The sequence below is a fragment of the Ascaphus truei genome, chromosome 11 (assembly GCF_040206685.1).
Source record: "Ascaphus truei isolate aAscTru1 chromosome 11, aAscTru1.hap1, whole genome shotgun sequence".
Lineage (NCBI taxonomy): Eukaryota > Metazoa > Chordata > Amphibia > Anura > Ascaphidae > Ascaphus > Ascaphus truei.
In genome coordinates, this window is record NC_134493.1 from 41,667,876 (window position 1) to 41,695,389 (window position 27,514).

The following is a 27,514-nucleotide window of genomic DNA, read 5'->3' on the forward strand; positions in this document are numbered from 1 at the left end:
TAAACCTGCAACATGTAAAATTCTGACATAATACATGCAAGAGAACCAGAAAACGCCTGCGCTGCTTTGCATGAAGAAGACATGCTCTGTATTCAGACTAGTGATCACAGCGACAAAATGTCAGAGAAATAACTTCCCAAGGGCAGTACAAAGGACTCTGGGAAATCCCTTTAGGTTGGGGGAAAGGAGATTTCACCAGCAACAAAGGAAAGGTTTCTTTACAGTAAGGGCAGTTACACTGTGGGATTCATTACCCATGGAGACTGTGATGGCAGATACAATAGATTTAAAAAAAAAAAGTTTGGACATCTTTTTAGATATACCAAATAAGTAAAAATGGGAAGGATGTTGATCCAGGGAGTAATCCGATTGCCATTACTGGAGTAAGGAAGGAATTTATTTTTTCCCTTAGGAGACATCATTGGATGATATGACACTGGGGTTTTTTGTTTGCCTTCCTCTAGATCAGGGGTGCACAAACTTCATATGCTGCACCGCCCCCCCCCTGCTCTCCCCCTGTGGCATGTGACGTAACGTCACATGACCCACAGCGTCATTTGATGCCACATCTCCATGGCAATGGGCAAAAAGTTTGTGCACTGCTGCTCTAGATCAATATTCTGTAAGTACAGATATAGTGTAAAGTATCTGTCGTCTACATGTAGCATAGGTTGAACTACATGGACATATTGTATGTCTTTTTTCAACCTCATCTACTATGTCACTATGTCACTATGTCACTATGTCACTATGTCACTATGTCACTATGTCACTATGTCACTATGTCACTATGTCACTATGTCACTATGTCGCCTGCTTTCTTCCTGATTAAAGTGCTTCCCGCAAGTCAGCGGCACAATGAAATCTGCTCATTTCCCTCTCTGTCACACGTCTGCACGCTTGTCACCATTTTCTGTGCACTGCATCACTCCCAGATTTACACGGTTAATAGACGTGCCCGTCTGGATGTAGCATTGGGGCTTTTTGGTCTTTTGTTGTAAACATGTGGTCACTCCCCAGCAGCACTCCTATTAACACAAATATACTGTATATATGCAGTGGGGTTTGGAGCTCGCTGGGAATGTATTTTAAAATTTCAATTGGTAACAATTGCTGGAAGGTCTCCTTGGTTTTAAGCTCACCCAGCCCATGTTTAAGTAGCAGGTCCCGGTAGAGACTTTTAGGGTTACCAGGTGTCCAGTATTGAACCGGACTGTTTTGTATTTGGGCACTCTGTCCATGTAATACTGGACATATATGTGCCCGGTATCACCTCTCAGGACATGTATGTCTATACCGGTATTACCTCTCTGGGCATGTATGTGTATACCGGTATTACCTCTCTGGGCGTGTATGTGTATACCGGTATTACCTCTCTGGACATGTATGTGTATACCGGTATCACCTCTCTGGACATGTATGTGTATACCGGTATTACCTCTCTGGGCGTGTATGCGTATACCGGTATTACCTCTCTGGGCATGTATGTGTATACCGGTATTACCTCTCTGGGCATGTATGTGTATACCGGTATTTGCTCTCTGGGCATGTATGTGTATACCGGTATCACCTCTCTGGGCGTGTATGTGTATACCGGTATTACCTCTCTGGGCGTGTATGTGTATACCGGTATTACCTCTCTGGGCATGTATGTGTATACCGGTATTACCTCTCTGGGCGTGTATGTATATACCGGTATTACCTCTCTGGGAGTGTATGTGTATACCGGTATTACCTCTCTGGACATGTATGTGTATACCGGTATTACCTCTCTGGGCATGTATGTGTATATCGGTATTACCTCTCTGGGCATGTATGTGTATACCGGTATTACCTCTCTGGACATGTATGTGTATATCGGTATTACCTCTCTGGGCATGTATGTGTATATCGGTATTACCTCTCTGGGCATGTATGTGTATACCGGTATCACCTCTCTGGGCATGTATGTGTATACCGGTATCACCTCTCTGGGCATGTATGTGTATACCGGTATCACCTCTCTGGACATGTATGTGTATACCGGTATTACCTCTCTGGACATGTATGTGTATACCGGTATTACCTCTCTGGATATAGTGACCTGACCGGCTTGGGGGGCCGCAGGATTTCTCCAAGCAGGGAGACAGCAGGGCTGGTGCTAGGGGGCTGGGCAGCTTCCTCCATCCTGATTGGCTGCTGTTGGCTAATGCAGCCAATCAGGTGGTTGTGTCAGAAGTCTGGGGCTGTGACCAAGGAGCGGAGGAAACAGCATGGAGCAGAGAGGTGAGAGGTGTGTGTGTGTCAAGCGTGTTGCACCTTTCACCATTGTGTCCAGTATTTTTGGAGAAGCCGCCTGTCACCCTACTTGTGAATGACCAGTCTATTGAGGCATTTCTTCCTCCAGGAGAGGTGAAGAGAACATTTACAGGTAGTACAAGGCCTGCAGTAAAGGCTTTACCTTGGCAAGGGTGCAGGTCGATAATGCTTCGGCCAAAGGATTCAACTAAATTACCCTTACTTACAAGAAAAACAGACTGTATTTAATTGTATAACTGGACAGATTGGATATAGCATTGGGGCCTTCTTTGTCCTTTGTTGTATACAGGAGTTCACGCTCCCTGTAGCACTATTGACACAAATAAAGTAGTGGGTTTGAGTTTTGAGCTTGATGGGACTGCGTGTGCGCGCGCACATGTGTGTGTGTGCGCATGCGTGCAAATATAAAAGTATCACCCTGAAAATGGTAGAATCCGACTGGGAGGGGAAAAAAATTAAAATAGATCACAAATAAGGAGAGAAGGGGAAATTCAAGTCAAATTTCTTACTTGGTTTTCGGGAATCCAGCGCAGTTTTGGGATCTAGAAAAAGACGGAAAAAGTGTTTAGGAGAAAGAAGTCTGTGCAGTCATTGGGATGAACTGACACACATACACACAGAGACACACACAGAGACACACTATTACAAGGCTTCCTGTAACATGCCTTTAATCTAGCAACCCTTTCTTTTTAACCCTGTTGGTGCCGGAGGGAGTAACCATACATGCCAACGGCCCTCCAGGGCCAAAGGGGTTAATAATTCTGCACTTTTTTTTTACATTTTTGGGTTGGACCTGCGGTAAGGATGTCAGCTGATAACGAGGTGCTGGCAGCAACGGGGTTAACATTTATTTTATTCTCATAACGTACTCTCCAACACACTACAGTACCATTCCAGCAATTCATGGGTTAACATGCTGCACATGATCACTTCTCTTTTCTGTCGCTAGACCAATTAGATTGTAAGCTCTGCAGGGCAAGTACTCCCTACCCACACTGACATAGCAGTGAACAGAAGTTTTCTTGGGCAGTGAGCGCGCGGAGAGCAGCCACCTGCTGACCCTCACAGTGTCATGTCAGCTGGGAACAGGCCATATAAATAGCTGTGCGAGATTTAATCCTGCGAGAGAGCACAGTGGCACACACACATACATGTGCTAGACAGAGATACACTTGCACACACGTACTAGAGACAGATATACACACACACAGATAGATGTGCTAGCCAGACACACATACACAGATGTGCTAGACAGAGAGATACACAGTCACACATAGATGTGCTAGCCAAAGAGAGCGATACACAGGCAGATCCGTATACCAATACACACATACAGGTCAGAGTCGCTGCACCTTTTATTCTAGATCAACCAGTAACTCCATCTAGTGATTATGGATTTATTGGGAATGGGGCTGGGATACTTCCTGGGCAGGGGATACATTCTTTTTGTAGCTGAATTATTAGAGTTCTGTGTATGGAGGTCTTTATTTATATAGCGCCTGCAGAGAGAGAGCACAGTACAGGGAATTCTAATACAATAAGTGCAGCAAAATCAGCAAAATCAGACAATAGCAAAGGAAATCCCTGCCCTGGAGAGCTTACAATCTAAGTGGTGTGTGTGTGTGTGTGTGTGTGTGTGTGTGTGTGTGTGTGTGTGTGTGTGTGTGTGTGTGTGTGTGTGTGTGTGTGTGTGTACACACACACACACACACATCACTAAAATATATACACCCATTGATCAAAACTCATTTGGAGTCCGAATTCCTATCACCATTAAAATCTAATACTATATACGTACCCAGCCGGCCCTGGCTCTCCCACCTGTCCTCCCTGTGTCACTCCGTGTTCCCCACATGCTGTTCAGAAGCACCTGTCATGACGTGCTCCCTGACAGCTCAAAGGGAGCAACATGGGAGGGGGCGAGGAGAGCGTTCACACACCGACCGCAAACTCTGCTACACTTCTACTTTCATTCTCAATGCGAAATACGGGCCAGACAAAGCACTGCGCGTCAAACCAGTCGGCGATACCCGGCACTCCCTGGGAATCATCGTCGTTAATTGCCCGCCAAGCTTATAGTGTAGGAGACAAATGGGCAGCCATTTTATACACCCATAAACATACCAACGACACCCCTATACCGCTGCAAAATAAAAGACTTGCAAGGGACAGGGGCACAGGCTCTTCTATATATAGTGAATAACATGAGACGTACAAACAGGTCGCAGGCACGTGCGTGCCGGGCTTGGGGAGCAGATGCTGTTTCCGTGTGTTAACCCTTTAGCACGCCGTGCGCAGGAGAACACACACACGCGCGTTTGGATCAGGAGGAGTTGGAGGCAGATCTGCGTTTCCCACACACCATGAAAAAGTGGGGACCCTCGAATAAAAATGCAAGAGCCGCAGAACCGGCGGGAAAGATTAACCTCTTCACTACTGGAGGAAACCCCAGGATAGAAGTCTCATCATCACATTCAAGTTCCCGACTCCAACTCGGGTACTTCTTGGAAGAGGGACTTTGCAGTGAGTGACCTGTCAGAACATTGTGAGATAGGGAAGAGGATTCACACCGTGCTGCACCGTAGCGAGAAGACTGCACACACTATAACACGGAAATAAAGTGCTGCAGCCGTGCACAAGTGATCTCCCACGCCGCGCATACATGCGTGATCTCCTACAACGCGCATACATGCGTGATCTAACACGCCCCCCACCGTCGCCACGCATGCACCGGCTCCCCCACCGCCGCCATGCATGCACCAGCTCCCCACCACCACGCATGCACCAGCTCCCCACCACCGCCGCCAGACATGCACCGACTCCCCCACGCATGCACCGACTTCCCCCACCACCGCCGCCAGACATGCACCGACTCCCCCACGCATGCACCGACTTCCCCCACCACCGCCGCCACGCATGCACCGACTTCCCCCACCACCGCCGCCACGCATGCACCGACTTCCCCCACCACCGCCGTCACGCATGCACCGACTTCCCCCACCACCGCCGTCACGCATGCACCGACTTCCCCCACCACCGCCGCCACGCATGCACCGACTTCCCCCACCACCGCCGTCACGCATGCACCGACTTCCCCCACCACCGCCGTCACGCATGCACCGACTTCCCCCACCACCGCCACACATGCACCGACTTCCCCCGCCACCGCCACGCATGCACCGACGTCCCCGCCACCGCCACGCATGCACCGACTTCCCCCGCCACCGCCACGCATGCACCGACTCCCCCCCAGCACCGCCACGCATGCACGGACTCCCCCCAACAACCGCCGCGCATGCACGGACTCCCCCCCAACCACCGCCGCACATGCACGGACTCCCCCCCAACCACCGCCGCACATAAACGGACACAAGCGGTTATTTAGCCATCTTGCAGTGACTGCACCCAGCTCTGCATGAATCCCAGAGCACCCTTCTACGATTGTAAGAAAATGCAATGCATCCTGAACACACAGCAAGCAGAACGTTTGCTGCAAAGATTTCCCCTGCAAAATCCTGCAACACAAACTAATCTTAGCACTCGACGTGTTCACTATTAATAGCTAGGAGTAAGACTGCAACATCCCCAACACCAGCAAAGAAACAGAATAGCATTTAAACCCTAGCTGCACAATCAAGCCTGCACGGTGCTGCAAGGGTACGCCAGCGGCATACTTGCAGGGTCTTGCAAAAGTACCTTGCTTCTTGTCCATGATTTCCAAGAAATGAAGCCGAGCAGTGACCCCCCCCCTGGGATGGGGGTACGTATCAGGGGAGAGGGAGGGGGGTCTCAGACCAGCAGCACTTGTTTCATGAAGAATGCATGGCATGCGCTCCTTGCAGGCTGCAGGGCGCCTCTCTGTGCTCCAAGCCCGCTGCAGGAGGAGAGACCGTGCAAGATGGGACTCTGAATAAAAGGAGGAAGTGTTAACCCCGTCTGCCTCCTGCTGGAACCTCCCCTGTTCTCAGCTCCAGTTACAGCCAAGTTGTAAAGCGCTGCATCAGTGACATCAGGAAACAGAACTAAGCCACGGGGAAGCTTAAACCTCCCACGGAGGGCGCCAAGGGGGGGCAAACTGCCCCATGCTTCACACACAGGGCTCCAGCCTGGGGCAACCCTTCCGAAACCAGATTAACACCGGACACGCCAAACTCAAGAACACCAGCGTTTTATTCGCGTTTTCCTCATTTCTTCGGGGAAATTTATTAAGGAGTGAAAACAATGTGTTTTGCGAGGGCGGCCATATTAAATATATTCCCTGCGTATGTCTTTTAAAAATAGCGCCAACAGCGCATGAAATGCTTTATAAGCCAGACATTGATATACAGCGAATTATTACACAAGTGCATCAAACGTAAAAGCATGATAGGAAAGGGAACCCCTGCCCCGGGGAAGGTCTGGCAATCTAAATCGTAGCGGTCATAATAAGAGGGTCAGCCATGCAGAGTATCCCCTCCCGCTGCTAGGGGGCGCTGCCATACATAGCAGAGTGATGTAAAATGCAGCGGTATATACATCACATGCAGAGGTGTATACATCCCATGCAGAGGTGTATACATCCCATGCTATATAATCCCATGCAGAGATGTATACATCCCATGCTATATAATCCCATGCAGAGGTGTATACATCCCATGCTATATAATCCCATGCAGAGGTGTATACATCACATGCTATATAATAAGATGCAGAGCTATATATTCCACGCTATATAACATGCAGAGCTATATATCCCATACTATATAATAACATGCAGAGGTATATATCCCTTGCTATACAATAACATGCAGAGGTATATATTCCATGCTATATAATAACATGCAGAGGTATATATCCCTTGCTATACAATAACATGCAGAGGTATATATTCCATGCTATACAATAACATGCAGAGGTATATATCCCACGCTATACAATAACATGCAGAAGTATATATCCCACGCTATACAATAACATGCAGAGGTATATATCCCATGCTATATAATAACATGCAGAGGTATATATCCCTTGCTATATAATAACATGCAGAGGTATATATCCCTTGCTATATAATAACATGCAGAGGTATATATCCCATGCTATACAATAACATGCAGAGGTATATATCGCTTGCTATATAATAACATGCAGAGGTATATATCCCATGCTATATAACATGCAGAGGTATATATCCCTTGCTATATAATAACATGCAGAGGTATATATCCCATGCTATACAATAACATGCAGAGGTATATATCCCATGCTATACAATAACATGCAGAGGTATATATTCCATGCTATACAATAACATGCAGAGGTATATATTCCATGCTATATAATAACATGCAGAGGTATATATCCCACGCTATACAATAACATGCAGAGGTATATATCCCACGCTATATAATAACATGCAGAGGTATATATCCCATGCTATATAATAACATGCAGAGGTATATATACCATGCTATATAACATGCAGAGGTATATATCCCTTGCTATATAATAACATGCAGAGGTATATATCCCATGCTATACAATAACATGCAGAGGTATATATCCCTTGCTATATAATAACATGCAGAGGTATATATCCCATGCTATACAATAACATGCAGAGGTATATATCCCTTGCTATATAATAACATGCAGAGGTATATATCCCTTGCTATATAATAACATGCAGAGGTATATATCCCATGCTATACAATAACATGCAGAGGTATATATCCCATACTATACAATAACATGCAGAGGTATATATGCCATGCTATACAATAACATGCAGAGGTATATATTCCATGCTATACAATAACATGCAGAGGTATATATTCCATGCTATATAATAACATGCAGAGGTATATATCCCTTGCTATATAATAACATGCAGAGGTATATATGCCATGCTATACAATAACATGCAGAGGTATATATTCCATGCTATATAATAACATGCAGAGGTATATATCCCTTGCTATATAATAACATGCAGAGGTATATATCCCACGCTATACAATAACATGCAGAGGTATATATGCCATGCTATACAATAACATGCAGAGGTATATATCCCATGCTATATAATAACATGCAGAGGTATATATCCCATGCTATATACAGGCATACCCCGGTTTAAGGACACTCACTTTAAGTACACTCGCGAGTAAGGACATATCGCCCAATAGGCAAACAGCAGCTCGCGCATGCGCCTGTCAGCACGTCCTGAACAGCAATACCGGCTCCCTACCTGTACAGAAGCTGTGCTCAAGCGGGGAGACTATAGCGTCTGTTACAAATGCGTTATTTACATCAGTTATGCACGTATATGACGATTGCAGTACAGTACATGCATCAATAAGTGGAAAAAAGCTAGTGCTTCACTTTAAGCACATTTTCGCTTTACATACATGCTCCGGTCCCATTGCGTACGTTAATGCGGGGTATACCTGTAATAACATGCAGAGGTATATATCCCATGCTATACAATAACATGCAGAGTTATATATCCCTTGCTATATAATAACATGCAGAGGTATATATCCCATGCTATACAATAACATGCAGAGGTATATATCCCTTGCTATATAATAACATGCAGAGGTATATATCCCTTGCTATATAATAACATGCAGAGGTATATATCCCATGCTATACAATAACATGCAGAGGTATATATCCCTTGCTATATAATAACATGCACAGGTATATATCCCATGCTATACAATAACATGCAGAGTTATATATCCCTTGCTATATAATAACATGCAGAGGTATATATCCCATGCTATACAATAACATGCAGAGGTATATATCCCTTGCTATATAATAACATGCAGAGGTATATATCCCATGCTATACAATAACATGCAGAGGTATATATCCCTTGCTATATAATAACATGAAGAGGTATATATCCCTTGCTATATAATAACATGCAGAGGTATATATCCCATACTATACAATAACATGCAGAGGTATATATCCCATGCTATATAATAACATGCAGAGGTATATATCCCTTGCTATATAATAACATGCAGAGGTATATATCCCTTGCTATATAATAACATGCAGAGGTATATATCCCATGCTATACAATAACATGCAGAGGTATATATCCCATGCTATATAATAACATGCAGAGGTATATATCCCATGCTATACAATAACATGCAGAGGTATATATCCCTTGCTATATAATAACATGCAGAGGTATATATCCCATGCTATACAATAACATGCAGAGGTATATATCCCTTGCTATATAATAACATGCAGAGGTATATATCCCATGCTATATAATAACATGCAGAGGTATATATCCCATGCTATACAATAACATGCAGAAGTATATATCCCTTGCTATATAATAACATGCAGAGGTATATATCCCATGCAATACAATAACATGCAGAGGTATATATCCCTTGCTATATAATAACATGCAGAGGTATATATCCCATACTATATAATAACATGCAGAGGTATATATCCCTTGCTATATAATAACATGCAGAGGTATATATCCCTTGCTATATAATAACATGCAGAGGTATATATCCCATGCTATACAATAACATGCAGAGGTATATATCCCTTGCTATATAATAACATGCAGAGGTATATATCCCTTGCTATATAATAACATGCAGAGGTATATATCCCATGCTATATAATAACATGCAGAGGTATATATCCCATGCTATAAAATAACATGCAGAGGTATATATCCCTTGCTATATAATAACATGCAGAGGTATATATCCCATGCTATACAATAACATGCAGAGGTATATATCCCATGCTATATAATAACATGCAGAGGTATATATCCCATGCTATAAAATAACATGCAGAGGTATATATCCCATGCTATATAATAACATGCAGAGGTATATATGCCATGCTATATAATAACATGCAGAGGTATATATCCCATGCTATATAATAACATGCAGAGGTATATATCCCATGCTATACAATAACATGCAGAGGTATATATCCCTTGCTATATAATAACATGCAGAGGTATATATCCCATGCTATACAATAACATGCAGAGGTATATATCCCATGCTATACAATAACATGCAGAGGTATATATGCCATGCTATACAATCACATGCAGAGGTATATATCCCATGCTATACAATAACATGCAGAGGTATATATCCCATGCTATATAATAACATGCAGAGGTATATATCCCATGCTATATAATAACATGCAGGGGTATATATCCCATGCTATATAACATGCAGAGGTATATATCCCTTGCTATATAATATCATGCAGAGGTATATATCCCATGCTATAAAATAACATGCAGAGGTATATATCCCTTGCTATATAATAACATGCAGGGGTATATATCCCTTGCTATATAATATCATGCAGAGGTATATATCCCATGCTATATAATAACATGCAGGGGTATATATCCCTTGCTATATAATAACATGCAGAGGTATATATCCCATGCTATATAATAACATGCAGAGGTATATATCCCTTGCTATATAATAACATGCAGGGGTATATATCCCTTGCTATATAATATCATGCAGAGGTATATATCCCATGCTATAAAATAACATGCAGAGGTATATATCCCTTGCTATATAATAACATGCAGGGGTATATATCCCTTGCTATATAATATCATGCAGGGGTATATATCCCTTGCTATATAATAACATGCAGAGGTATATATTCCATGCTATATAATAACATGCAGAGGTATATATTCCATGCTATAAAATAACATGCAGAGGTATATATCCCTTGCTATATAATAACATGCAGGGGTATATATCCCTTGCTATATAATAACATGCAGGGGTATATATCCCTTGCTATATAATAACATGCAGGGGTATATATCCCATGCTATATAATAACATGCAGGGGTATATATCCCTTGCTATATAATAACATGCAGGGGTATATATCCCATGCTATATAATAACATGCAGAGGTATATATCCCATGCTATAAAATAACATGCAGAGGTATATATCCCTTGCTATATAATAACATGCAGGGGTATATATCCCTTGCTATATAATAACATGCAGGGGTATATATCCCTTGCTATAAAATAACATGCAGAGGTATATATCCCTTGTTATATAATAACATGCAGGGGTATATATCCCTTGCTATATAATAACATGCAGGGGTATATATCCCTTGCTATATAATATCATGCAGAGGTATATATCCCATGCTATATAATAACATGCAGGGGTATATATCCCTTGCTATATAATAACATTCAGGGGTATATATCCCATGCTATACAATAACATGCAGAGGTATATATCCCATGCTATATAATAACATGCAGAGGTATATATCCCTTGCTATATAATAACATGCAGGGGTATATATCCCTTGCTATATAATATCATGCAGAGGTATATATCCCATGCTATATAATAACATGCAGGGGTATATATCCCTTGCTATATAATAACATGCAGGGGTATATATCCCATGCTATATAATAACATGCAGAGGTATATATTCCATGCTATATAACATGCAGAGGTATATATCCCATGCTATATAATAACATGCAGAGGTATATATTCCATGCTATATAACATGCAGAGGTATATATCCCATGCTATATAATAACATGCAGAGGTATATATCCCATGCTATATAATAACATGCAGGGGTATATATTCCATGCTATATAATAACATGCAGGGGTATATATCCCATGCTATATAATAACATGCAGAGGTATATATCCCATGCTATATAATAACATGCAGGGGTATATATCCCATGCTATATAATAACATGGATTTTTTACAAAGACTCACTGTGCAAAATCCAATGTACCACTATATAAGAAAAATACAATTACTATAATGACACGCAGCATTGCAGGGGTTAATATCAGGAAGTCTGTCTATTTTTGGCTGGCTCAGAATACTGCAAATGACGTCAAGTGAAACAGGAGGCCCCCCCCCCCACCCCAGCCCGCCTCGCAGACCCCCTAGCGCCAGCTGCTGAGCAGGGGAGGCTGGAAACTCCGGGGGAAGGATTGATATCCCGACACCCGCATGCGAGCGGGGCAACAAGGCTGTGCTCATCAGGTGACAAGGACGTCAGGTTTGGGTCAGTGGAGCGGGATCGGATTCCGTCCCCCCCCCTCGGTATCACCGTGATGAGGCCACACAACGGTCACCACAACACAGATACAATGTATCCAGGCTGCGGGGAAGTTTACATTTCCAAAAGTAGCACGGAAAACAGGGGTGGCTCCTCAAGGGCCACCAACAGGCCAGGTTTTTAGGACCTCCCTGCTTCAGCACAGGGGGCTCAGTCAAAGACTGAGCCCCCTGTGCTGAAGCTGAGACTGATGAGCTCCCTCTGCTGAGGCAGGGATATCCTGAAAACCTGACCTGTTGGTGGCCTTTGAGCACTGGCGTTGGCCACCCCTGCTTTATACTGAAAGAAAAGTGTGGCACGATGCACTGACAACCGTCACTCATAACACAAGGGTCAGAGTTACCAAGCTGCGCTATAAACCCCCTTACAGCCCATCCCCTGCAGCACAGCGACTAGGACAGCAAGACTGCCGCCATGCAAAAGTGGCAGCGTGACCAAACCCAGAGGGGCGCAGGAAAAAGGCACAGACGTCCAAATCCACCCAATCTGTGCCAAGGGCAGCGGGTGACGATGCTATGCAGCTACCATGCCTGGTCTTTCACTGCCAAGTCAGTGAGACCATCACGCAGGAATGTGTCATTAACAGCAGAGTAGCGCTGGGATCGCGTGCTTGCAGGCGGCAGGCGAGAGCCGCGTGCCGGAAATTATCCGTGCCATTATTTCCCCACTAATGACACGCCCTGACGAGTTTCATCACATTCTGCACAGGGAGATTCACTCGGGATTTGAAGAAAAAAAAAAGGACAGCTGCAAAACAATCGGATCACGATTCCATCCCGGAGGTGGCTGCATGATCCGCTCTGATACCACGTGCCACACCACGCGGCACTTTGCGACCGCGTTGTAAGCGGACACTCGCTGCACAGACGCCATCACGGTCAGACCGCGGCGGATTTGAAGACCCGCCACTGCTTCCAGAGCCCGGTAGCGTAAAGATCATTTCTGAGCAATACGTAGGGTTGCAGGCCGTGCAGTAACCCAGGTCTGTGCTGAAAAGCTGTGTGGTGCGGCAGGCACAAGCTTATAGGGTGAACCAGTTTAAAATGGATTTGAAGCAAAAGGTGACACGGAGTGCTCATTGGCATGCCATTACCCAGAATCCCTGGCTGCAATACATGCCAAGAGATAATAGTCAGACCTGTCCAAGACGTTTATGTGCTCACACGTGGGATTGTTATTTGCTGTACGGTGGAGGTATTTGGCACTTTTTTACCCACCATAACTTAATGTGTGGTTGAGCAACATGATACATTTTTGCCTTCCTCTTTTCGCCCGATCTGCCCCTGGACCTTTCCCCCTGTGCTTCCTCTCCAGCTTCCGACCACTTAATCTATTCCAGGAAGCGGCTCTCTGCCAGTTTCCCCCGTGAGGCCCGGGCTGGGAGTATACCTGTAACTAGCACTGCAGATACACACAGCGCTGTACTGAGAAAATACACACTGATGTGCAACAGAGCTTCACAGCTACGGTGACTGCCATCTTCTAGGTCAGGGGTGGCCAACACCCGACCTCAAGGGCCACCAAAAGGTTAGGGTTGCAGGATATCCCTGCTTCAGCACAGGCAGCTCTATCAGTCCCTGCTTCAGCACATTGAGTCACCTGTGCTGAAGCAGGGATATCGTGAACACCCGACCTGTTGGTGGGCCCTTGAGGACTGAAGTTGGCCACCCCTGCTCTAGGTCAATGGTTTTCATCCTGCATCCCATTGCACCCTGGGATTCTGCGGGAGACAAGCCGGGCTACACAGAGAACATGCAACCAACTTACAGTCATTTTCTTTTCCTGGAACCATGGCAGCGGGCACCGTAGGGTTAAGTCTATCTCCAGCTGAGTAGGACAGGAAAATGAATTCTTGCAGGTAAGCCATAAAAGGCCCCTCCCACTACCTGCAGGCCCCTCCCACTACCTGCAGGCCCCTCCCACTACCTGCAGGCCCCTCCCACTACCTGCAGATAGTCTTTGGATTCTCCCATAGCTGAAAAATACAACTGATATATTGGGCATACATAGGGAGGGTAACTATGTGCCCACTGCCATGGTTCCAGGAAAAGAGAATTACGCTAAGTTGGTTACATTTTCTCCTGTCCACCCTGGTAGTGGGCAAATGCCAATATCAGATTCAACCCCTTTTATTACAGACTGTAGTACTTTCCTCCCAAAGCTTGCGTCAGCTGATGTCTGAATGTCCAATCTGCAACACTTCATAAATGTGTTAAATGAAGACCACACTGCTGCTTGGCAGATTTGTGCCGGTGATGCCTGGGCCTTGAACGCCCACAGAGTGGCCATGGCTCTCGTTGAGTGTGCCTTTAAGTTCAACGGCGGATTTTGTCCTTTGTTTTCGTACGATTTTCTGATACAGTACATGATACAACCCATTTGGATATTGTTGATGGGACGCTGAATGCCCTGTCTTTGGTCCTTCTGGATGGATAAAACAGCCTGACTTTCTTATTTCTTACACACTATCGATATAGGCTTTAACGCACCTCACTATGTCAAGATTATGCAACCTTTCTTCCTTCTTATTACCCGGATTTGGGCAAAATTAGGGAATTACAATTTCTTGTTTGATATGAAATTGAGAAACTACTTTCGGTAAGAAAAGTTACACTGGTCGCATCACTGCTTTATCCTGGTGGATGACCAGAAACGGTTCTTTACAAGACAAGGCTTGTAACTCTCCTTGCTGATGTAATAGCTATCAGGAATGCAACCTAACATGATAACTTCAAGGGTATTTGATCTATAGGTTCGAAAGGCTGCATGGTGAGAACATCCAGTACTAGTGACAGGTCCCATGCTGGCACTCTATTCTTGATTTGCGGTCTTAACCTCTTGACCACTTGCTAGAACCGCATAACAGCTTTCAGTTGCTAGATTCTTCTCCAACAATTCTGACAATGCAGAAACTTGCACCTTCAAAGAACTGAGGCTGAGTCCTCTAGTAGAATTCCTACAAGAAGGATTTTATAGTGTCCCAGTATTTGGAGAGAAAAAAACTTCTGTTTTTGTTTAACACACCAGTCTCTGAAGCATAACCAAATTCGGTAGTGTACCGTTGATGTAGATTTCTCTCTCGCTTCCAACAGGGTTTTTATTGTTCTATATGAACATCCCTTTTCTCTTAATACCTTCCACTCCATCTCTAAGCCGCCAAGTCAATTGTTTGGGCTCTGGGTGATATACTGGTCCTTGTTGTATCAGTCCCCGGATATTTGGTAGATGCCACGGTGTGTATATTGCCATGTTTATGAGATGGGCAAACCATGGTCTCCTCTGCCAATATGGTACCACCAGCATCACCTCTGCTTGATCGCTCCTGATCTTCCTCACTATCTTTGAAATGAGAGGAATTGGAGGGAAAAGATATGCCAGTTTGGACTGTAACTTGAAACGGAGGGCCTGTGTGTGCCTTGCACAATCATTTTCCACCTGTTTTGGCGAGTAGCCATCGGATCCATTTCTGGTTGCCCCCAACGTTTTACCAACTTGCGGAATACTTGGTTGTCTAATGACCATTCTCCCGGGTGAATTAGGTTGCGACTGAGAAGATCTGCTGTAATATTTTCTGGCCCTGGTATATGTATGGCTGTTATATCTGTAACATAGGCTTCTGTCCATAATAGAATCTCTGATGTTAATTTCATCAGCTCCTTGTTCCTCCTTGCGTGGCTATATATTTTACCACGGTCCTGTTGTCAGATTTTATTTGTATATTTCCATCCTTGACCTGGCTTTGGAATGCTTCTAGTGCTTTCTACACTGCCTTGAGTTCCAGCAGGTTTGATGGTAACTGCTGTTCTTTGGTTATCCAAGTACCCTGTACCAGTAGGTCTCCCATCTGGGCTCCCCAACCTGCACTGCATGCGTCTGTGGTGATCGTTACCCATTGCACCTGATGTAACCCATGTCCTGGGTATATGTATATTTCTTGTTTTAGATCCTTGGGATCTCCGTTCCACTGCTGTGAGAAATGTTGTTGTAATGGTCTTGTGTGTAGACCTGCCCATTTTACTACATTTAGCATTGATGTAAATTTTCCAAGAGTCTCATACGTTCTTGTCTGGATTCCAGGGTCTTGGACCCTTGAGGAGGCTAATCGCACCTCTTCTGCCGTGTGACATTCTACTCCCAATAATTGTAAAGACTGTGTTGGTACTAGTTGGCTTTTGTCTGTGTTTACGATGCAGCCATGATGTTCTAGGAAAGACACCACCATGTTTCCGTCTTGTAGCAGTTTTTATTTTTTGTGACTTTATCAGAATATCGTCTAGATATGGATACATTTCTACGCCCCTTTATCTTAATTCCGCTATCATTGGAGCCAACACTTTCGGAAACGTTCTGTGCGATGCTGCTAGTCCAAATGGCAGCGCCGTATATTGGTAGTGTTCCTGATTTATTGGAAATCTGAGGAATTTTTGATGTCTCTTTGCTATCGGGATGTGTATATAGGCATCTTTTAGGTCTATTGATATCATCCTATCGTTTGGTTTTACTTCTTGGATGATGATGTTAAGTGAAATTATTTGGAACTTTCTTACCTGTAAATAGGTATTTACGGTCCTTAGGTCCAATACTACTCTGCAACCTCGTGATGCTTTTTCCACCAAAAAGATCTTGGAATAGATCCCTGTTCTCCTCTGTCTTCGAGGAACCGTTGTTATTACGTTGGCCTGTAATAACTCTTTCAGGATAAAACTCATTTGTTTTCTTTTCTGTTTTGTCTGTGTAGATATCTTGTCTTTATGAATATACCCCTTCTTGGAATGTTCTTGAACTCCAGATGGTACCCGAAAGAAAGGATCTGTAGTACCCACCTGTCTTTAATTGATTGAGTCCATGCTGCTTCGAATTGGCTCTGTCTTCCTCCAACTGGAAGCCACTGGACCCCTTGACCTTCATGAGAATTTGCCTCTGGGAAATGACGCTCTCCCTCTGGAGCCACGAATAAACTTATTCTGTCCGCCTCTCCATAATGTCTGTCTTGAAAACGGTCTTCCAGGACGATATGTTCTTGCTTCCCTATACTGCGTTCTTCTGTCTGATGGTATGTAGGGACATATCTTCTTTTTCTACTTTCTTGTGGTAAAAATGTGCTTTTACCTCCTGACGCTTTGCATCTAATTTATTCCCAAATAGAAATTCTCCTTCAAAGGGCAAATAAACTGTTCTTGGATGCTGCGTCTGCCGTCCAGTGTCTGCGCCACAGTGCTCTTCTTGCTGTTACTGCATAGGCCATTGATCTGGCTGCCGTCTCACTGCATCCAGCGACGCTTCAGCTACGTAGTCGGCTTCCCACTTGATTTCTGACAATGCCTTTAGAATAGAAGTTCTCTTGCCTCCTTTTTCCAATGCTTCTTCTATATCAGCAATCCATGTCCGCATTGCACTCGATACCGATGTTGTTGATATCGCCGGTTTGCATGCTGTACCCTGCTGTCACATATTACTTCTTCAAAACACTATCCATCCTCTTAGCCATTACATCCTTGAGTGATGCTGCATCTTCAACTGGAATGGTTGTTTTTCTTGAAATTCTGGAAATTGCTGCATCAATTTTTGGACTGACTTCCCAGGAGAATTTCTAGGGGGGGCGAGGGCGATTACACAGGACCCGTGCTCTTCCCCACAGCATTTAAATTAAATGCCGGGGGAGGCGTGAGGCCTCTGCAGCTCACCTGCTGCCAGCCGGGTCTTCATCGCCGCGGCAATGCGGCGTCATAGGGTCATGTGACATCACGTGTCGCCATGGGACCGCGCGTCAAATGACGCGGTGGGGCCACGTGACGTCACATGACCCACGACGTCATTTGACAGGGAGATATTGGGAGAAGGGGGGGGGGCGCAAACACTGCGGCTCCCAGGAAGGGGGCCGCAGCTCAAAAAGTTTGCGCACTACTGGATTAACGGACCGTCTGATTGCGGGTCCCATGTTAAATCGGCGGCAACCGTCGGAAAACGGGCTCCGGCGTCGGATAACGCATCCTTCAGAAACGGGGCTGTCGGTAAGCGAGAACCGCCCGTATGTCCATTGAGTTGAACCTATGATAAAGGTAGACAGATACTTATCCTATATTTGTATTTACAGTATATTGATGCATAGGACGGCAAACACAAAACCCCAGTGACACTATCCAATGTCTCATAAGGAGAAAATAAAATCCTTCCTGACTGCAAACATTAGCAATCAGATTTCTCACTGGATCAACATCCTTCCCATGTTTACTTATTTGGTAAATCCCTGTATACCTTTCCTTTCTAAAAAGGTGTCCAATGTTTTTTTTAAATAAATCTATTGTATCTGCCATCACAGTCTCCAGGGGTAATGAATCCCACATTGTAACTCCATGTGTGGGGGGGTTATAAATCGATAGTATCTATAGTGGGGCAGCCAACTCTGGTCCTCAAAGGGCCACCAATAGGTCAGGTTCAGGAAACCCCTGCTTCAGCACAGGTGGCTCAGTCAAAGAAAGCCGCTGCTTGAGCTTCCTGTGCTGAAGCAGGGATATTCTGAAAACCTGACCTGTTGGTGGCCCTGAAGGACTGGAGTTGGCCGCTCCTGAACTATAGTATATAGAGAGCTATATGTAATGTATCTATATACAACTCTGTGCTATATGACAATATGACACCAGAAACGTATATTTCCAAATCTGCCTCACTGATCTTATATTATCGTTTATTTGAACGCGCAAACATGTGCCACAGCACGGTACAATATGTGTACAGCGTTATAATAACAACAGCTTTATTTATATAGCGCTTTCCCTCCCAATGGGACGCAAAGCGCTTCAAAGTTACATAAAGGAAAAAAGAAGAAAACATTCAAGGTTATAGAAGAGTATATAATGTATATTACATATACAGAATAACATACCACATAAGGATGGTCACGTGCAGAAGGTAACGAGGGCCCTGCTCGTCATATGAGCTTACAATCGAGAGGAAATGAGGGACAATGGTGAACCAAAAGGTAAAGTGGCTGCTCATAGTGGGACGGAGTATGCCTCAGGTTAGAGCAGCGGTGCGCAAACTGTGGGGCGCGACCCCCAGGGGGGGCGCGACACAGCCGACGGGGGACGCGGGGTTTACAAAGGCCCCGCGCGCTTCCCGAAGGCACTTAAATTAAGTGCCGGGGGAGCTGCAGGGCCTCTGTAAACCTAACTTACCGTGGCTCCGGCGGCTTCCTCCCTGTGTCGCCATGGCAACGCGGCGTCAAAATGACGCTGCGAGGTCATGTGACGTCACGTTGCTATGGCAACGTGACGTCATTACGCCGGAGCGCGGGTAAGTTGGGGTTGGGAGGGGGGCGCGGGAGTGAGGGGACAGCCGGCAGGGGGGCGCAGGGAAAAAAGTTTGCGCCCCCCTGGGTTAGAGTATGGTCCAGCCACACAGCTGATCCCAGCTGACAGCCCTCCTACTGTCTTTGTACGTTCTCTCCACCAATTAGATTGTAAGCTCTTCGGAGCAGGGACTCCTTTTCTACAATGTTACTTTGATTCTTGCTTCTTCCCATTATGTGTTATCTGTATTATTTGTTATTTATATGATTGTCACGTGTATTACTGCTGTGGCGCGCTGTGTATATGAATGGCGCTATATAAATAAAGACATAGATACATTAAGGTAGCGGGGAGTATGGTCCAGCCCCACAGCTGATCCCATTAAGGTCTGGGGGTGTAGATGTTACGGGGTGTTGGTGTGGAGTGTGGTCCAGCCGCACAGCTGATTCCATTAGGGCAGGATGGAGGAGGGGGTGATAGATTTTAGGGTTATGCCAGATAGGCCATATATGCACAAAGAATGTTTGTTTTCAGTGCATTTCTTGTGAATAACTGCCAGTATTTCTGGCTCCGTAACTAACATATTACGTAACTGGCTGTTCCGGTTGCAACACCAAATCTTGATGAGTTTTCTTGCATAATGTAGCATTAGGCCAACCCAGCCAACTCTACCCCCTCACTGCTGCACAGCCAACGCTACCCCCTCACTACTGCACAGCCAACGCTACCCCCTCACTGCTGCACAGCCAACGCTACCCCCTCACTACTGCACAGCCAACGCTACCCCCTCACTGCTGCACAGCCAACGCTACCCCCTCACTGCTGCACAGCCAACTCTACCCCCTCACTGCTGCACAGCCAACGCTACCCCCTCACTGCTGCACAGCCAACGCTACCCCCTCACTGCTGCACAGCCAACGCTACCCCCTCACTGCTGCACAGCCAACTCTACCCCCTCACTGCTGCACAGCCAACGCTACCCCCTCACTGCTGCACAGCCAACGCTACCCCCTCACTGCTGCACAGCCAACTCTACCCCCTCACTGCTGCACAGCCAACTCTACCCCCTCACTGCTGCACAGCCAACTCTACCCCCTCACTGCTGCACAGCCAACTCTACCCCCTCACTGCTGCACAGCCAACGCTACCCCCTCACTGCTGCACAGCCAACTCTACCCCCTCACTGCTGCACAGCCAACTCTACCCCCTCACTGCTGCACAGCCAACTCTACCCCCTCACTGCTGCACAGCCAACGCTACCCCCTCACTGCTGCACAGCCAACGCTACCCCCTCACTGCTGCACAGCCAACTCTACCCCCTCACTGCTGCACAGCCAACTCTACCCCCTCACTGCTGCACAGCCAACGCTACCCCCTCACTGCTGCACAGCCATTGCTACCCCCTCACTGCTGCACAGCCATTGCTACCCCCTCACTGCTGCACAGCCAACGCTACCCCCTCACTGCTGCACAGCCAACTCTACCCCCTCACTGCTGCACAGCCAACGCTACCCCCTCACTGCTGCACAGCCAACGCTACCCCCTCACTGCTGCACAGCCAACGCTACCCCCTCACTGCTGCACAGCCAACGCTACCCCCTCACTGCTGCACAGCCATTGCTACCCCCTCACTGCTGCACAGCCATTGCTACCCCCTCACTGCTGCACAGCCAACGCTACCCCCTCACTGCTGCACAGCCAACGCTACCCCCTCACTGCTGCACAGCCAACGCTACCCCCTCACTGCTGCACAGCCAACGCTACCCCCTCACTGCTGCACAGCCAACGCTACCCCCTCACTGCTGCACAGCCAACGCTACCCCCTCACTGCTGCACAGCCAACGCTACCCCCTCACTGCTGCACAGCCAACGCTACCCCCTCACTGCTGCACAGCCAACGCTACCCCCTGACTGCTGCACAGCCAACGCTACCCCCTCACTGCTGCACAGCCAACGCTACCCCCTCACTGCTGCACAGCCAACGCCACATTGTGGCAGTATCACTGCATTTGTAAACCCGTATCCCGATCTGTACTCTGGGTCTGCACTGGAAGCTCCTCAGGATAGCTACTGCTTCCTACTGCTGGTGCCTGGTATTTTGGTGGCGCTGACCGTTGTGTAATAGGCTGCAGGGCTGGCCGGAGACCGTTTTACTTGCTTAAGATCCCCAGGTACCAGTTCATTACAAATGAGTAACAGAATAAAGTAGAGCAGAGGAGCAGTATCAATGCTCGATCAGTGAAGGGTTAACACCAGGGGTGGCCAACTCCAGTCCTCAAGGGCCACCAACCGGCTGAGAGCACCCCCCTGCGCTGAAGCAGGGTCTGAGTGCGCCCCCCCTGTGCTGAAGCAGGGGCTGAGTGCGCCACCCCCTGCGCTGAAGCAGGGATATCCTGAAAACCTGACCTGTTGGTGGCCTTTGAAGACTGGAGTTGGCACCCCCTGATTTACACAGAAAGGATATGAAGATTTACTCCCGAGTACTTGCACACCGCCTGTGAATCAGAGGCAAGCGCTCCGTCTGCTGAATCACACGGACAAAGAGGAAGGCGTCCGCAGAGCTGCACAGATCGTACACAGAAATATACAGCTCTAAACATATCGGCGGGATCCTCACTCATGGAAAATGTGCATCGCCTGTTACAGATATAGCAATGTAGAACGAGGGCTGAACACAGCAAATACAGTATATATATTCATTTCAACACACACGTATAACTCACTGTAACAACTCACACTACGCACAGTGCCAGCCGTTTACCATCGCACCACCAAGATATAACCTCGCCCATAGCAGTCTGATTAACTGCCTGCCCAACAGCACAGAACCGACACAGAGATGAAACATGGACTTGACGGCAGATAAGAATCACGTGGCCCCTGTGTCTGCCCATTTTCCGCAGACCATGTTTGATCCTTGTCTCTCTTTTATATTTTGATTAACTTCATGTCTATCCCAAGCATCATTTCAATTCCCTTAATGTATTAGCACCTACCATCTCTGTTGGGAGGTTATGCCACGGCTCCACCACCCTATCCGTGAAATACTTCCTCACATCTCCCCTGAGCTGCCACCCTCCAGCATCAGAGAATGACCTCATGCTCTAGCTCTTCTCTCTCTCCAAAACATGCTTCCATCCTGTACCTTGTTGATTCCCTTTATATATGTGAAAGTCTCTATCATATTCCGCACCCTAAGCTTCACATATTAACCTTTATATATGTGACAGTTTGTATCATATCCCCTTCTCCTTTCTCTCCTATAAGCTGCATGTATTAAGGTCCGTAGTCTTTCCTGATAAGTGTGCATGACCTGCAGCAAATCTCCAATTTATTTACGTCCTTCAGGAGAAATGGTTTCCAGAAATGAACACAGAACTCTAGTGGAGGTCTCACCAATGATCTATAACATGGCATCATCCCCACCCCCCTTCTCTCTGCTGCTACTAATACCTCTCCCTATACACCCCAACATCCCGCTGCTAATACCTCTCCCTATACACCCCAACATGCCATTGCTAATACCTCTCCATATACACCCTAACATCCCACTGCTAATACTTCTCCCTATACACCCTAACATCCTGCTGCTAATACCTCTCCCTATACATCCTAACACCCTGCTGCTAATACCTCTCCCTATACACCCTAACACCCCGCTGCTAATACCTCTCCCTATACACCCTAACACCCCGCTGCTAATACCTCTCCCTATACACCCTAACACCCCGCTGCTAATACCTCTCCCTATACACCCTAACACCCCGCTGCTAATACCTCTCCCTATACACCCTAACATCCTGCTGCTAATACCTCTCCCTATACACCCTAACACCCCGCTGCTAATACCTCTCCCTATACACCCTAACACCCCGCTGCTAATACCTCTCCCTATACACCCTAACACCCCACTGCTAATACCTCTCCCTATACACCCTAACACCCTGCTGCTAATACCTCTCCCTATACACCCTAACACCCCACTGCTAATACCTCTCCCTATATACCCTAACACCCTGCTGCTAATACCTCTCCCTACACACCCTAACATCCTGCTGCTAATACCTCTCCCTATATACCCTAACATCCCGCTACTAATACCTCTCCCTATACACCCCAACATCCTGCTGCTAATACCTCTCCCTATATACCCTAACATCCTGCTGCTAATACCTCTCCCTATATACCCTAACACCCTGCTGCTAATACCTCTCCCTATACACCCTAACATCCTGCTGCTAATACCTCTCCCTACACACCCTAAGGCTGCGCTTACAGTGCTGGCTACAAGGACTGCGACGTAGCGCAGCGCCGTAGCAAGTACATGCAGTCGGTCACGGGTTCCCATGTTGGACGTGACGGCGCTGTTGAGTGACGGCACGATCGCCGATAGTCAAAGAATTTTGACTTTTCCGGCGATCGCCACGTGACGTCAGCGGCATGTGAGCGGTTCAGCCAATGAGGGCGAACCGCTCACGGCCACGCCTCCCGGTCGCCCTCTCGTCTCCAGCACCATAAGCAGGAATCGCTATTACAACGGAGACAGCTAACGTCACGCGGTCGCATCGCCTGCACTATAAGCGTTACCCAACATCCCGCTGCTAATACTGGACCTCTCCCTATACATCCTGCTGGCTTCCCCCATTGCTGTGTTACATTGCTAGCCCACTTCATGGTCAGCTGAAATAATGACTCCCACGTCCCTTTCCTTTATAGTAGGTGACATTGTACCGTTAATCCGGGATATTCTGCCTTTGGATGTGCGCAACCCAAGTGCATCAATAAAATTGTAATTGCCGTTTCTCTAATCAACCTAAATCATTCATCATTTTGTTTACCCCAATGTTTGCATGGAACTGGGGGATTCCCCTGTTTGCACTTTTGCAGTGGTCACCAGTGAATTTAAAAAACAGTGGTACCATTTTCAGAACATTTTAATTTTCTATAACATTGTGACCGTACTAGAGAAAGAAATACGTCATATCTATGCAATAAAAAGTATAGTCTAAAATAAGTCAGTGTTTCTTCTTTAGCGAACGTTTGTGCATAGAAAAGTGGCGATCACACATCAAGAATGGTCAAGAAGATAGGAATCTATTTGCAAACACCCAACTCTGCACTTCCTGCCTGGGATTCTGCAGTGTCTGCCCGGAACTTCCAGATATTCAGCTATATAATGATATGATTACCCCGCCACATCTCACACAAAGGATTATCTCTGACGCAGGTCTGCACCTACCAGGTGAGGGGAAGCTGGCTAATTATTACCAAGAATAGAAAGACATCACCATTTTGGGGAAGTAGAAGCATTTCTTTGAAGGCAGATAAACCCCACATTAAATGCCACAAACAGGCTGGGTGTCCCATATATACACCTCCACTGTAAAGTAAACTGTCAGGAAGGGGTCTGCAATGCAAGTTACAGTTGGGCTGCTCTGCCATACTGTATGTTGGGGGATCATTTGCTTGTGAATTAAATGTTCCTAGCACTATTTATCCCTTTATTGGTAGATAATTGACGCATCTTGGTGTCTGGCCTTATTCTGTATCATTATCCTGTCTGACATGTCAATGCGCAGTGACATGTAAAGGGACGTGTGAGGGACATGCCAAGGTGCAGAGGGACATGCCAAGGTGCAGAGGGACATGCCAGGCTCATGCCAAGGTGCAGAGGGACATGTGTGGGGCATGCCAAGGTGCAGAGGGACATGTGAGGGGCATGCCAAGGTGCAGAGGGACATGTGTGGGGCATGCCAAGTTGCAGAGGGACATGTGAGGGGCATGCCAAGCTGCAGAGGGACATGTGTGGGGCATGCCAAGGTGTGGAGGGACATGTGAGGGGCATGCCAAGGTGCGGAGAGGGACATGTGAGGGACATGCCAAGGTGCGGAGGGACATGTGAGGGGCATGCCAAGGTGCGGAGGGACATGTGAGGGGCATGCTAAGGTGCAGAGGGACATGTGAGGGGCATGCCAAGGTGCAGAGGGACATGTGTGGGGCATGCCAAGGTGCAGAGGGACATGCCAGGCTCATGCCAAGGTGCAGAGGAACATGTGTGGGGCATGCCAAGGTGCAGAGGGACATGTGACGGGCATGTGAGGGGCATGCCAAGGTGCAGAGGGACATGCCAAGGTGCAGAGGGACATGTGTGGGGCATGTGAGGGACATGCCAAGGTGCAGAGGGACATGTGAGGGGCATGCCAAGGTGCAGAGGGACATGTGAGGGGCATGCCAAGGTGCCGAGGGACATGTGAGGGGCATGCCAAGGTGCAGAGGGACATGTGTGGGGCATGCCAAGGTGCAGAGGGACATGTGTGGGGCATGCCAAGGTGCAGAGGGACATGTGAGGGGCATGCCAAGGTGCAGAGGGACATGTGAGGGGCATGCCAAGGTGCAGAGGGACATGTGAGGGGCATGCCAAGGTGCAGAGGGACATGTGTGGGGCATGCCAAGGTGCAGAGAGACGTGTGAGGGGCATGCCAAGGTGCAGAGGGACATGTGTGGCTCATGCCAAGGTGCAGAGGGACATGTGTGGCTCATGCCAAGGTGCAGAGGGACATGTGAGGCTCATGCCAAGGTGCAGAGGGACATGTGTGGCTCATGCCAAGGTGCAGAGGGACATGTGTGGCTCATGCCAAGGTGCAGAGGGACATGTGTGGCTCATGCCAAGGTGCAGAGGGACATGTGTGGCTCATGCCAAGGTGCAGAGGAACATGCCAATGTGCAGAGAGACCTGTGAGGGGCATGCCAATTTACACACGGACATGTGAGGGGCATGCCCACGTGCAGAGGGACATGTGTGGCTAAGGTGCAGAGGGGCATGTGATCGGCGGCCGCTCTCACCTCTGGGCAGGGACATGGTGGCTCCGTTCCTCCGGTCCCCTCCTTGTCTCCCAGCTCCGCCACCGCACGCTGCTTCCGGGAGCGGGCGGGGACTCCGTGACGTCACCCGCCCGGGGAGGGGCAGCGCCCCCGCTCGTCGTGTGGTGACATCATGTGCCGGAAGTTGAGCGCACGTGGGGCCCCAGCTGCTGGTGTTACCATGACAACAGTGACACTTTAGGAACTCAGTGACGGCAAGCACTCACCCAATCAGCAGCTTGCTCCGGCCTTGTGCAGTGACGTCATACAACGGCTTTTCCGGCCTTGTGTAGTGACGTCATACTGCTCTGAAACATTGATATGTAGCCAGTGAAGCATTATTAGAGGAGTTGTATGTGTAACTTTATTATAAGTTGCTCAATGGGTAGAGACTGACCCTATAAAACTTTTTCTAGTGCGTCCCTCCTTACCTTGTCTCCTGCGTTCTGGCAACGCGGCGCTGTGTGACCCTGCATAGTCATTTGGCGCTGCGTCGCCAGAAGCCGCCGGAGACCAGGTAAGGGAAGTTACAGAGGCCTCGCACGCGCTCCGCGGCATTTAGTTTACATGCTCTGTAAGCAACGCCCCCCGCCAGAAAATCTTGCACCGCACCCCTGCTATAAAAAATGAATCAGAGTTTGACGCAGGGGAAGCTGGTGTCAGACTCCGGGTTTGGGTTTCGGCTGCGTATCTCCGGGCTGTGGGTTTAGCTGAGTAATCTCCGGGCGGCGGCATTTCCTCCTGCAACTCCTGTCAACATGGCTGCGCAACGTCAAATGGTGCCGCGTTGCCATAACAGCGGGATGCTATGTGACGTCACAGCATCACGTGACCCCCAGTTGCCATGACATAAGGCGTCTCGTTGTCATGGCAACTGGATGCCGTGACGTCACGTT

General features: G+C 47.1%; 1 protein-coding gene across 3 annotated transcripts in view; it reads right to left on the minus strand.

Moving 5' to 3' along the window:
- MAP2K3 (mitogen-activated protein kinase kinase 3) overlaps window positions 1-26,746 on the minus strand; it is a 40,716-nt gene extending 13,970 nt beyond the window's left edge. The window contains exons 1-3 of one of the 3 annotated variants that reach the window (XM_075565832.1): window positions 26,601-26,733; window positions 5,995-6,172; window positions 2,808-2,840 (exon numbers count right to left, since the gene is read on the minus strand). In XM_075565832.1, coding sequence (XP_075421947.1) covers window positions 2,808-2,840; window positions 5,995-6,127 — 166 coding nt within the window. In that variant the 5' untranslated portion in view covers window positions 6,128-6,172; window positions 26,601-26,733. Of the gene's footprint in view, window positions 1-2,807; window positions 2,841-5,994; window positions 6,218-26,600 lie in introns of those variants that run through there. The other 2 variants (XM_075565833.1, XM_075565830.1) reach the window with 2 other exon arrangements.
- Window positions 26,747-27,514: the final 768 nt, after the last annotated feature.